At 57.8% G+C, this 13,464-nt stretch overlaps 1 protein-coding gene across 1 annotated transcript; it reads right to left on the reverse strand.

The window, feature by feature from the left end:
• Positions 1-1,764: 1,764 nt before the first annotated feature.
• Positions 1,765-7,200, reverse strand: Shisa8 (shisa family member 8). Its single transcript, XM_045153612.1, has 4 exons — positions 6,686-7,200; positions 3,183-3,316; positions 2,431-2,577; positions 1,765-2,274 (listed from the first exon to the last, which is right to left on the reverse strand). Exons 1-4 carry the CDS (start codon positions 7,198-7,200, stop codon positions 1,907-1,909), a joined length of 1,164 nt encoding a protein of 387 aa, XP_045009547.1. The 3' UTR covers positions 1,765-1,906.
• Between the last annotated feature and the right edge of the window lie 6,264 nt (positions 7,201-13,464).

The raw sequence follows: 13,464 nt of genomic DNA on the forward strand, positions 1-13,464 counted from the left end.
GGTGAGGCCCTGAAATAAAAGGGTGGTTTTATGCTTCTGCTGGTGTCAAAGGTCACTATATCCAGGTTCTACCTCGTTCCCTGGGTCTTCAACTGCCTGGCTGGCAGCAGTTCTTTGGGACTGGGGGTATTGGATTGGTCACTGGGAGGGTACTCTTTAGTTTCTCCTTCCCTGTAGGCAGAGGCCCTCTGAGGTCAACTGGCTGCAAGCCAGATATAAGTCCAGCTCCTATACTCGCCAGCTGGGTCATTCTGATGTCTCAGCCTCTGGCAGAATGGGATTGCTAGCCCCTGCCTTTGAGCTCAGCACCACAGACTTGCTGGCCAGGTTTGAATGACATATCACACATGAAGTGTCCCGGATATGGTAAGTGCCTTGAGAGGCTGGTGAGGTGCCATCATAGCCATACCAGTCATAGCCATACCAGTAGTGACCAGTGCCCTTGGCCTCAGATGTCCAAGGCTCTTGCAGCAGCAAAGGGACGAAACCTCCAGCACAGCGCGGCCCCCGTAACCAGGAACCCAATCCTCTGGAGAGTCTGCGCAAGCTCCATGACTCAGTGCCCATCCTGTCCACCGGCTCTACCGAGCTGTGGGGCAGACAGGGCACCCTGCTTCCTCCCTGGGGGAGGCCCTGGCTGCTGGCAGGACCATGGGCTGTGCACCAGAGAACAGTGCAGCTTCTAGACGTCGGCTGGTTTTCGTTTTGTTTTCCAGCAGCCTTAAAGGGCGAGAATGTGGATCCTCCTAAGAGGTGAGGGGCTAATGCCAGACTTGGTAGATCTGGGGCCTCAGAGAAGCCCGGCCAACAAGAGGAGGGACCAGGACTGTCAGAACCCTCTTAGCAATGACCCTTCCCAGTCCCCAGTCCTGTCCACTAGTGCTTCCCCACCGTCGGGCTCAGGGAGGGCCCTAACCCGGGGGTCAGCCTCGTGAGTTAGGTCGAAGACCCCGTTGTCTGCACACCCCCGTGGGAAGCAGCAACAACGGAAGGTCACTGTCGGCGCGGCGCACCGCCCCTGAAAACAGGAGATGGCTTTGTGGAGGTTCACCACCTGGCTGTAGCTCAGGGTATTCCCACATACACCAGTACCTGGAACAGAGGAACTCGGGAAAGATGCAAAAAGGTGTTGACAGTGTCCTGGACTACTGCCAGGTGCTGGGAGTCTTCCTGGCAGGAGAGTGAAGAACTGACTGGGCCAACTGTGAGGGCCCCGAGGGAGGGGCATTGCTGGGCTCCACCCCCCTTGCCTTGCAGATCAGCTCCTGGGAGGAGGCTCCTCTATCCTGAGCACCAGATGTCCACATGGCCCACTCATCAGGAGGGTGGCCCGGAGCCAACCTGGCCAAGCAGCCTTCGGGCCAGGGGCCGGCCCCAGGCCAGACTGTCAGGGAGGATCAACCAGGCCCAGCCCACTCAAGCTGTGGAGCGGGAGATCAGCCTGTGGCTAGATCACTTCTAGTGAAGCACGTGGACCCCCAGGAATCTGGGGTCCAACAAGCCCTGTACCCAGACCTTAAGGTGGCTAAGGCCTAACTGCTGCCTCCACCCGCTGCCATGGCTCCCACTGGTATGGGCATTAGCCTGGCATTTGGCCCTGACCAACCACTTCTCCCTGGCCCCCAGCAGGGGTGACTCTCTGTTCTTTCCTGTGCTGTGCCCTCTACCTGCGCTGCTGCGAGTATAGCCAATGACTGACGCCTCGATCGATCAGCGCCTCGTGGGGCAGGAGCCACACTAGAGGGTTTATTTACAAAGGTACCAATAACCCTGCGCCCCCCACTCCAAGGGCAGAACCATTAGCCAGCTCTACAGGCTCCAAGGCCCCCAGTCCAATCTGGGCAGATGCCAGAACTGTGAGTCCAAGGTCTGGGACCCAGACAGGACCCAGCAGAGCGCCCCTTCTTCATACAGTGACCTCGGCTTTACTGTTGGTGGCCAGGTGCCTGGCTCCTCGGCCAGTGCTGCCATAAAGGCCGCGGGGCTGTGTGCTGAAGGAGGCCTCGGGCAGCTTCTCCACGCTGAACTGGCGCCGGGATGCGTGGCCTGGCCGCCGGGGTGAAGGGGAGACCTGAGCCACCAGGTGGCCACGGGGCACCGGCCGCGTGGGTCGGCCCGCGGTCCAGGCCGCATAGGGGCCGGCGGGAGGCACGTAACCCGGCGGGGCCCAGGGACAGGCGTCCAGCAGCGCGGGCAAGTCCTCCAGAGGGCGCGGGGCTCGCGCCACGAGCGTCCGCGGAGCTGGCTGGTAGACGTCCCGGTGTGCTGCCGCCTCTGTGGGGACAGGACGGAGCGGGTCATGCCGGGGGCAGCTGGGCAGCCCACTGGCATAGGACGTCCCGAGCGCAGACTGGCCGAGCCTGGCATCAAGATCCCGAGTCCCCGGGGTCCCCCGGCGCAGAGCGCACCAGACCAGACCAGACCACTCACCCGACGCCTTGAGCGCCGCTGCTTTGAGCGTGGCGAATTTGGCGAAGTCGGGCTGCAACGTCATGCTGCCGCAGCCCTGCGGCCGGGGGCCGCGCGGAGCCCCCAGGGTGGCAGACCCCACGGGCGCGTGGTTGAGGTGTTTTTTGTCTGGAGGGCAGAGGGGTACTTAAGGCAAGTGACTTGCAGCAAGCTGACCTTGCACATTCTACCTGAGCTGCACCTTCCTCCTCCTCCCAGCCCCCCTCCCCAGCAGCATTCCACTGGGAGCTTGGGCGAGCGCGCAGAGCCGGGATCCACGCAGATCAAACGTCCAAGCCTGGTTCAGAAAACCATGAGCAAGGGCAGTCAGTCCTGAGGGGCGCCCCCCCCCCCCGCCCCATAGAAGTGAGGCCTGAGCCTGGCGCTGAATCACTGGACTGTTCCCAATGAGATGGTGGTGGTATGTGAGTCACCGAACCCCCAGATGTGGGAGCCAGAGGAACTGCCAAGGGCTGCTTCTCCAAGAGACCAAGGAGGTTCCCGAGCCTCACCACCACCGCCCTGGCCAGGAGCCTGAATCGGGAGGCTTTCTCAGAGGCAGGCCCCACAAGACAACGTTACAGGAGGGGTCCTTCCTTACCAAGGGCTGCTCATTTCCATATGGAAAGCAGCAGCTCCGCCCGCATTCCCCAGCTCAGCAACCAAACCTCACCCTTTCTACCCCTTCTCCGGGCTCTGCTATACCTGGACCAGTGCTGGTACAGACCACTCACCTGTGCTGTTGTGGGGGGACCCCCGAGAGAGACCATCAGCCATTTGCACCTGGACACAGTTACCCAGGGGTGGACCCAGGGGTGGAGGCAGTGGTTCTTGGGGGCTTGGCTGTTTCAGAAGCTCTGTCAGTGTCCTGTGGGGATGGGAGGAGTGGGCTTTTAGCCTCTTGCCTCTCCTATCAAAAGCCAGCCCCAGGGCTGGCTTGATTAGTGGTTAAGGCACTTGCCTGTGAAGCCTAAGGTTCGATTCCCCAGTACCCACATAAGCCTGATGCTCAAGGTTGAGCATGAATCTGGAGTTTATTTGCAGTGGCTAGAGGTGCCCATTCTCTCTATCTGCTGCTCCCCTCTCAAATAAAGATTTAAAACAAAAAACGCCAGCCAGGCGTGGTGGTACACACCTTTAATTCCAGCACTCAGGAGGCAGAGGTAGGATCACTATAAATTCAAGGCCACCCTGGGACTACATAGTGAATTCCAGGTCAGCCTGGGCTAGAGTGAGACCCTACCTTGAAGAAGAAAAAAAAAAAAAGCCAGCCCCATGGTATGGAAAGATGGCTCAGCGGTTGAAGCACTTGCCTGCAAAGCCTAACAACCCAGGTTCCCCAGGAGCCAGATACACAAAGTGGAGCAGGTGTCTGGAATTTATTTGCAGCGACAAGAAGTCCTGGTGTGCCCATTCTCTCTCTCTCTCTGCTTGCAAATAAATATTTTTATTTCTGAGTGCTGGGATTAAAGGCGTGTGCCACCACACCCGGCCCACAAATAAATAAATATTTTAAAATAAATAAAGCAAGCCCCAGCCACCACTGTCTCACCATGTAGCCCAGGGCATTCTCTCTGGACTTCTGTTCTCTCTAAAATTGATGTCACACCTCTGGTTTCTCCTACCAGGACAATGACCTGTCAGTCTCATTTGTGACCCCAAGATGGCCACCTCCCAGAGCAAGTCAGGAAACTAGTGAGGCCATATGTATAGCCAGGGCTGCCTTGTTTTCCAGTCTCCTTCCTGTAGTTCACTCTCGAAGACCCTCCTCATTTGAGACTCCTGTCTCACTACAGCTCCCTTTGCCTCCAATATCCTTCTCTTCATCTCCTCCCATAAACTTTTTTTTTTTTGTTTTGTTTTGTTTTGAGGTAGGGTCTCACTCTTACTCTAGCCTAGGCTGACCTGGAACTCGGTCTGTGGCCCATGCTGGCCTCAAACTCAGGGTGATCCTCCTTCCTCCTACTTCAGCCTCTCAAGTGCTGGATTAGGGGTGTGAGCCACCACACTTGGCTGCCCCTCCTATTTATCCTTCAAATGCCACCAGAATCCCTTCTTTGCAAGGCTTTTACCTGTCCTGCAGTATGTGCTCCTGCTGAGCCCCGGGAGCTACCTGTCAGCATAGGCAAGGACGGCAGACAGGAGGGAGCGAGGGAGGGAGAGGGAAAGATGGAGGAAGGGAGAGAGGGAGGGGTGCCACAAGATCCCTGTAGCAGCCCAACACCCAAAGGTTGAATGACCTTGGGCAGCTGCCTCCCAGGGTACTCAGAACACCCAGCCCCCACCCAGCTGTGACAGTGTCTAACTGAGCCTTCCCCACAGACAGCCCAGCCTTCAGCCCAGCTGCCTGCAATGCCCAGAACCCATCATTTTCTCCCACTCTGCTCCCTCCTGGAGCTGGGACTTTGGCTGATTAAGGAAGAGGCGACTAGACACCTGAGGTAGCCAAAGACTGGCTGCCGTATAGCAGGGACTGGCAGCGTCCACTTCATGCGTGGGCTAACCTTTCTCTGCCCGCTCCTCAGTGGCTCATGTCTTTCATGCAAACACCTCTAACCCAGCTTTCCCAAACAGCGGAGGAGTCGGCATGCCTCTGGCTCCTTTGCACAGACTCTCCACGGTCTGTCCGACTCCAGTCCCCTCCAAGCCTTCTGAAAAGCCTTCCCTAGTTGTCAGCCGCCCCCCGCCCCCCAGCACAGCAGAATTAATGGTGAGACTTGGGTAGGGACTTAAAACACATCCACCCATGAAGCCAGAGAAGAAACTGGTATAACCACCCCTGCAGATGAACAGTGGCCCAAACGAACATGCCAGCTAGATCAGCCCAGCCTCCCCTAGCCCACCATGGACCCCAGTTCCCACTGCATCTCCCCTCCTCAAGGACACACCTTGTCCTCTGCGGTTACACTTGCTCAGCTTGAGGGACCCCAAATTCGGGAGGCTGAGCTCCTGCTACATCCAAAGCCCCTGCCAATGGCTCAGGGTGGACAGTGTCTGAGCCCCCAGCTCTGTCCTCCTGCTGTCTGAAAGGGATGGGGTAAGCTGTCTGCAGATAAGAAAGCCCCTGACCCTTGTCTCTGGTACAAACATCAGGTCAAAAGATCTTCTCTTTTGTCACTTCTAACAACAGCCTGTTGCATGTGGTGTCAACGGACAAATGCCCCAGGGAGCATGGACCTGGGAAGATGGGAGGACGCGGGCAGGGCATGAAGGTGGCTGGGGACACCAGGATGGGGAAGGGCTGAGGAGCTTCGTGTTCAGGGCAGAATACCAGCGTCCTGTCCAAGAGAACCTGGAGCCCGGTGTGGTGGCGCGTGCCTTTAATCTCAGGCAGTGGTAGGAGGATCGCCCTGAGTTCAAGGCCACCCTAGGACTACATAGTGAATTCCAGGCCTGCCTGAGCTAGCGCGAGACCCTACCTTGGGAAAAAAAAAAAAAAAAGCCAGGCGTGGTGGCGCACACCCTTAATCCCAGCACCTGTGATGTGAGGTAGGAGGATTGCTGTGAGTTCGAGGCCACCCTGAGACTACATAGTGAATTTCGGGGCAGCTTGGGCTAGAGTGAGACCCTACCTAAAAACAAAACAAAAATAAATAAATAAAATAAAATAAAAAAGAGAGAGAGAACCTGGGTCCTGAGGACACCACCTCATGACGAGCTCAAAACGTATCTAGCACCTGTCCAGCGCTCCACCACACACTGACCTGTCCCCTCCACACTTCAGTCCCCTTTCCGCTCAGAGGGAGACCCTGATCTTTGCCTGGGGACTACTCAGGGGGGCACTTCTGAAACTGCCGAGAATAAAGGTCGGGCCTGAGTCACGACTGAAAGGGGGAGACAGACCACGGGAGGGGAGAGGGAAAAGGAGGGAGCAGCAGCAGGGGAGCAAACCAGGCACCCCTCCCCCCTGCTCAAGACCATCCTCGTTACTGCACCTGCACCGTGCCCTGCCTTGGCCAGTGTCGCGTATGTGTCTTCCCTGGGCACCGACCTTTTGCCCTCTCCAAGGAAGTCTAGAGTCCGTTGGAGGGCGACGCAGAAGGTCAAGGGGAGACAAGAGTCAATATCAGGTGTCTTCCCTCCGTGAAGCGGGGGACAGGAAATCGGGGCCCCGGAGAAGGGCGGGAAGGATGCTGGCTGCAAGGATGGAGAGCCGGGTGGCAGAGGGCGGGCAGGGCAGAGGCGAGGTGTTGGGGGGGGGTGTCCCCGGCCGGCGGTCAGGGACGGGCGCGCTCACCTGGTGACGGTGCGCCGCGCGCGCGGGCTGTGCGCTCTCTCCAGGCCCAGGCGCGCCCCGATGCCGGCCAGCACGAGCACCGCCGCGACGCCGCACACCGCGTACACGGCCGTGTGGCTGCGCTCGCGGCCCGGGTCCCGGGGCGCCGCGGTGTCGCGGGCGCGGGCTGGCGGCCGTCCGGTCTGCACCCAGGCCGGCGTGTCGTAGTTGGAGCACCGGCTCTGGTCGAGGCGCCGCGGGCCGTCGTGGCAGCAGAAGCGGTACCCGCACGTGCCGCAGCAGAAGCTGTACACGGCCGAGCTGCAGTTGAAGGGCGGGTCCCACTGGCCCATCACGTCGTAGTAGCCCCGGCAGCGGTCGCCGCCCGCGGGGACCGACGTACTGGGGACCGCGGGCTCCTGCGCTTCGGGGGCCCCGGCGCGACCCGACGGCGGCCCGGCCAGCAGCAGCAGCAGCAGCCGCAGCGCGAGCCCGAGCCGGCGCCCGCGCGCTCCCCGCGCCCCGGGCCGCTCCATGGGGCCCCGCGCCTCCCGCTACTGCGCCCCGCGCATGGCCCGCCGCCGCCGCCTCGTCCGTCCCGGTCCTCGGTCTCGGAGTTCGCGGGGCTGTGCTTCGCCTCCGCCGGGCGCGTCCTCCGCCGGGACTCACCTCGGACCCGACCCGGCCAGTCTGGGCTCCGGGGGTTCCGCCCTCCGGGACAGGGCGGCGGGTCCTCGGAGGCGCGCCGTCCCTGACGTCTCCCCAAGCCCGGCGGACGAGCCGAGGCTGCGCCGGGCCACCGGACACCGCCGCCTTCCTTCCGCCCCGCGCCGCCCGCTCCGCGCCGCCCGCGCTCTGGGCTCCGGCTCCGGCGCGGGCTCGGCGCGGGCTCCGGCGGGCGGGCGGGGGAGGAGCGCGGGAAGGAGGGCGGGAGGGAGGCCGAGCCGGGGGAGGAGCGCGGCCGCCGCCAGGGCCAGGAGGGGCTCGGCCGGGCCCGGGCGGCAGGGTCGCCCCGCCACGGACCCTTTCCCAAAAAATAATCCTCGGAATTGGACACTGGAAGAGTGTCAGTTCACGGCTTCGGGGACCTTTACCTCGGACGACGCACCTTCCCTGGTTTCATAAGGTGCAGAGGACTGGCGTAGAGACCAAAGCAGCCTGGACTTGTCCAGGAACGGGGGTCAGCACGCACCAACCCCCTCTCCCCACCTTTCCACCCTCTCCGTCAGTTCTGAACCCTAAGGGAAGGATGTGACCATAGAACGGGTGCAAGGATGGGGGGGCGGGCAAGTCTGCATCTCCTCTAGGCAGGTCGATCCCAGAGCGTGCGCCCCGGTTCCAAAACCTCCTGGGCATTTGGTCAGGGGTCCTGGAATGCCCCCGTTCCTGCAGTGCTGGGCATGACCTAGCCAGAGCCCTCATGTAATCTGCTTCCCTCCCCAGATGTCACATGGAAGAAATAAACCAGCCTGCCTTCAAAGAGGGCTGGGTTGGCCTTCCTGAAGATATTCACCCCCATCCTACCGTGTTCCCCACTGTGGGACTCCTAAGTCCTCCTACAAGTCAGGGGAAAGGATGAGGGGAGACATTCAGAAACTGACCAAGGCCAGGGCATGGCTCAGCCGTTATCCAACTCAACCCGGGAGACTTTGGTACTATAACAGCATCTTGCCTCTCTCTCCCCCGGCCTGGGTGGCTCATGTTAATAGTGAAAGGTGTTTCCGGTGCCAGGTGTGGCTACCCAGGAGGCTGACACGTCTCAGTGTCCAGATGGGCGCACTAGAAGTCCTAGGTGCCCAGTTCACCCCGCTCTTCCTCCGTCTGCATATGCCTCGGGGCTCTGTTGATATTTGCAGAATGGATGAAATGACACTGCCCTGTAATTCCTGTAAGAGGAAGAACTTAACAACTCAAAAGTGAGGGTCCTTTTCTGCTCCCCTTTCCACCACCCTCTCTTGGAGCCAGGATCGATTTTTAAAAGAGGAGGTGGGGGAAGGAGAGGAAGGATTTACATTTTAAGGAGGATAAAGTCCTTCTGTTGCCTGAGATGAGGGGCTGACAGGCTAATTTCAGGTATTAGTGGGCTAAGGCAGGAAGGAGGGCAAGCTCCCCCGCCCCCGCCATGTCTCCTTGTACCCTGGCTAAAGACAACCTGCCCCTCCCAGGAACAACGTGCTCCCATCCGGTCCTGAAGACCCCAGACCCATAAAAGGACTTTCTGCATTGAAATTTAGAAGGAAAAAACGAGCAAAGGACTGAAGTAAACTTGCTTTAATCCCATCCCAGAGACAGGCAGGCACACTGTAAAATGTGTCACACTTTACATCCTGTTTTGTAGCTGGTTTTAGTTTGCTTCAAACTGCCCTTCAGCTGTCTGTTGTTCTGTTCAGAACTTCATAGCTGTGCTTTCCAACACATCCTTTTCAGCTTCCTTTGGGAGTTTTCCAAAAGATGGGAAGAGTGCCACAAACTATTCTGTTTGCATAAGGCCCCCCGCCGTGCTGAGACCCTCCGAGATGACCTTCCAGTTGCAGGATTCTGTGACAGAATGTCCTGTACCCACCCAATTTCTGAGCACCGGGTTGAAAGATGCTTGTTTTTGCCCTCCTTGTAACTGTGGCCTCTTCCTGGGTGCGATGACCCCATTGGGTCCAGAGAAAGTCAGTCTCCCAATGCTTTCCCCTGGGTGACATCCCTCCCACGGCTTCCTCTTGTACCCACTATCCTGGCATTGGACCATCTGCTTAGCATCCACCTCATGTTGGCTCCTGTCAGGACCTGCAACGTGGGGGGCTTGTTTTCAAATTAATTTTTCAAGGTAGGGTCTCGCTGTAGCTCAGGCTGATCTGGAATTCACTCTGTAATCTCAGGGTGCCTTCAAACTCACGGCAATCCTCCTACCTCAGCCTCCCGAGTGCTGGGGACGGGGGGTTGTTTCTAATAGACAGATGTTTCTTGGAATACAGCTGCAGTGCAGGAGCCAGTTCCAGCTCCCCATCCTACAGAGAGGCTGATGATGCCCAACTCCCCTCCCCAAAGCTCTCCCCGAGAGAGGGGGGAGGCACACACACATACCAGGCTCTCTCGCCACTGTAAACTCCATAAGCATGCACCACTTGGTGTGCATCTGGCTTACATGGGTACTGGGAAATTGAACCCTGGGCATCAGGCTTTGCAAGCAAGCACCTTTAACTGCTGAGCCATCTCTCAGTCTTGTCTCTCCCCGTAATAACCCGATTTTGTGAATTGTGGTCAGCTAGCAACCACAGAGACCAGCAGCTCCCAGGTCTGGGCCAGACACTCAGCGCCCTGTCTGTGTGAGCACCTGGCCTTGGGGTGAGCAGGGAGCAGGATCAAGCATCCACAAGGCAAGACAAGGCCAGGTCCTGGGGTCTGACCATCCAGGCAGCTGACACTGCTCCCCCAGAGGTGTGGCTGGGAGCTGGACCAGGGATCCCGAGATGGTGCAACACCACAGAGGAGTGACCCCTATGTCCTGAACCCAGGGGGGCTCTGACCACACCAAGGCTCCAGGGCAACCCTCCCTTGTCTCTGTTGCTAGCCCCTCCCAGGCCTGTGTCACCAAAAAGTCGCCCATTGATCCAGTCTTAAAATAACCCCTGGCATCTGCAGCGAGCCCTGCGGGGCGGGCAGAGGAGCCGAGTGTCTGCCTGAAGGGCACCTGCCCCGCCCCCAGCTCCCAGTGCCGGCAGCTCGTGTGCGGGTGTGTGAGCGTGCTCACGGATGCAAGAGCGGCAGTGCGTGTCAGGGGCTAGGGTGACTCGGAGAGCCGTCCATGTCCCATGCGACGCAGGCACCCTTCGCTGCTGTGGGAGCCTAGGGGTCCTGAGAGCCACGGGCATGAGTTGAAAGTTTGTGTTGGGCCTCAGGTTGCCTATTTCAGATGGGAGGCGAACAGCCTGCAGCTCTGCTCAGCTGTAGATGAGAAGATATGAGATTTCCTAGAGAGAAACTCAAGAACGAAAGAGGGGAAGTGACTTGCTAGGACTGGCCCATGGCCAGGAGCCAGGGTCAGGACTGAAACCTGTACTGCGAGCTCCAAGCCTACCTCTCGGGCCAGCTCAGTACAGATAGCAGCTGGAGGGTCCCTACTGTCCCCAAGGAGGCATTTGTTCCCCTGACAAAACCTCCAGTGCCTGACCTGCCATGCCTGACCACTCCAGAGGCTGTTCACCAGTATCTCTTCTCTTCCCAGAATGCCGCCGTCACCCTCACAGTGACATTCTTGCTTGTCCTTCATTTTGGAGCCGTACCTACTGGGCTACAATTCCTGCTCTGCTAGGCTCCATCCACCTTTCTAGGCCTTACTTTTCTCATCTGCAAGTTGGTGGCCAGCAGCTGTTTTCCAAGGGGAGATAACTGATGGAGGATACCCAATACAGACATCACCTGGGAGCCCCTCTGAAGACGGTCACTTTTTAAAAATAGTTTTAAGGGGGGAGGGTATTACCATGGGATACTTTTTATAATCATGGAAGATGTTAATAAAAAGTGAGAAAAAAAAAGACGTGCACCACCAAAAAGAAATAAAAATATTTTTAATATTTTATTTATTTGAGAAAGAGAGAAAGAGGCAGATAAAGAGAGAGGGAATGGGCACACCAGGACCTCCAGCTACTGCAAATGAACTCCAGATGTATGTGCCCCCTTGTGCATCTGGCTTACATGGGTCCTGGGGCATCAAGCCTTGAACAGGGGTCCTTAGGCTTCCCAGGCAAGCGCTTAACCACTAAGCCATCTCTCCAGCCCCAGATAGTGACTTTAAAAAAAATTTATTTGTTTATTTTTTATTTATTTATTTGAGAGTGACAGAGAGAGAGAGAAAGAGACAGAGAGAGAGAGAGAACGGGTACGCCAGGGCTTCCAGCCACTGCAAACGAACTCCAGATGCGTGCGCCCCCTTGTGCATCTGGCTAACGTGGGTCCTGGGGAACCCAGCCTCAAACCGGGGTCCTTAGGCTTCACAGGCAAGTGCTTAACTGCTAAGCCATCTCTCCAGCCCCAGATAGTGACTTTTGACAGCAGGTGTCATTCAAGACAGAGGCCATCATTCCTAAACTCGCCAGTTCCTGTTTCCTCCAGGATGGAGGCTCACACCAGAAGCAGAGACTCTGGGGAAGGTGGACTCCCTGCTAGTGCCAATGCCTGCAGCCACCGGGAGGGGCTCAGGGGGGAGGGCTCACGGCTGCCTTTGTCTCCTGAGACTCAGCTCATGACTCAGGCTCCAGCTGCCTGTGGGAGGGAGGGGGCGCCCGGGCTCCTGAGGTCGTGAGGGAGCAGCGGGATTGGGGGGCTGGGAGCAGAAACTCAAAGTCTCCCATTGCCAGCCCCATGCACCCTCTCCTGGCTCTTGCCCTTCCCTGCAGAGGTCACCACTCTTCTGCCTGAGTCCCCTCATGGTCTCCTTCAAAACCCTCCAAAGGCCAAGGTCTTGGTGGAGGCCACACACTGCATCTACCAGGTCAAGGATGCCTGACACCCCTCCAGTTGTGTGTCACTTGGGGGACAACTCACAACGTGTGGGGTCCTCTTTCCAACACCTTTCCTTGCCCTCAGGTTGGGCCGTGGCCTGCATGCAGGGCCCTTCTGCTCCGGCTGTGCGAGGGCAGAGACTCTGTGTGCAGAGAGCTAGAAGTGAGGCTGGGGTCTGGAGCTCAGTGGTCCAATGCTTGGCTGGTGTGGGCAAGGTCCTGGGCTCTATCCCCAGCACACACACACACACACACACACACACACACACACACACACACTGGGAGGTGGAAGTAGGAGGATCAGCCGACAAGGCCAGCCTAGGCTACATGAACCCTCTTCAAAAAAATGGGGCTGGGGGCCGGAGAGATGGCTTAGCAGTTAAGGCGCTTGCCTGCAAAGCCAAAGGACCCAGGTTCGACTCCCCAGGACCCACGTAAGCCAGATGCACAAGGGGGCACACACATCTGGTATTCATTTGCAGTGGCTAGAGGCCCTGGCACATCCATTCTCTCTCTCTCTCTTTATCTATCTGCCTATTTCTGTATCTCTCTCAAATAAATAAATATAAATAAAATATTTTTAAATGGGGCTGGAGAAATTGCTTAGTGGTTTAGTCACTTGCCTGCAAAGCCTAAGGACCCATGTTGGACTCTCCAGGTCCCACATAAGCCAGATGCACAAGGCGGTGCAAGCACAAGGTCACACATGCACACAAGGGGCGCACACATCTGCGGTTTGATTGCATTGGATGGAGGCCCTGGTGCAGCAATTCTCTCTCACTCACTCTTGCTCTCTTGCATTTAAAAAAAAAAACCAAAAACAAAACTCCATAGCCGGACGTGGTGGCGCACGCCTTTAATCCCAGCACTCGGGAAGCAGAGGTAGGAGGACTGCCATGAGTTCAAGGCCACCCTGAGACTACATAGTGAATTCCAGGTCAGCCTGGGCTAGAGTGAGACCCTACCTCAAAAAAAAGAAAAGAAAATTCCAGGAGCTCTGGTCTCTGTATCCCACCTTTCACTGCCTCCTTAGCCCTGGGTCTTTATATATAATCCCTTGCCTCTGGCTCCACCCCCTTCCTGCCACCTTCACATTGGAACTCTTCAGCAACACCTCCCAACTTGACCCTTCTTTTAGGCTGCTCCTGGTCCCACCAGGATGTCCATCTAACCTAGTACAGGAGTGGCGACTGGTAGTCAAAATGACACCAGTGGGACTGACCCCAGGAGCCTGTAGATGGCTGACCTCAGAAGTCACACAGGCAGATGGACTTTCGCCTGTCCTGGAGGCGTTGTGCCATCCTGGAC

This window comes from Jaculus jaculus, chromosome 6, assembly GCF_020740685.1.
Source record: "Jaculus jaculus isolate mJacJac1 chromosome 6, mJacJac1.mat.Y.cur, whole genome shotgun sequence".
NCBI lineage: Eukaryota > Metazoa > Chordata > Mammalia > Rodentia > Dipodidae > Jaculus > Jaculus jaculus.

Excerpts from the sequence above, each read along its gene's own strand:
- Shisa8 (XM_045153612.1), bottom strand. The coding sequence starts at position 7,200 with ATGGAGCGGCCCGGGGCGCGGGGAGCGCGCGGGCGCCGGCTCGGGCTC. Across the intron at positions 3,317-6,685 it reads GCGCGGCGCACCGTCACCAG|GACACTGACAGAGCTTCTGA; the intron begins GTGAGCGCGCCC and ends CCATCCCCACAG. Across the intron at positions 2,275-2,430 it reads AGCGGCGCTCAAGGCGTCGG|AGGCGGCAGCACACCGGGAC; the intron begins GTGAGTGGTCTG and ends CTGTCCCCACAG.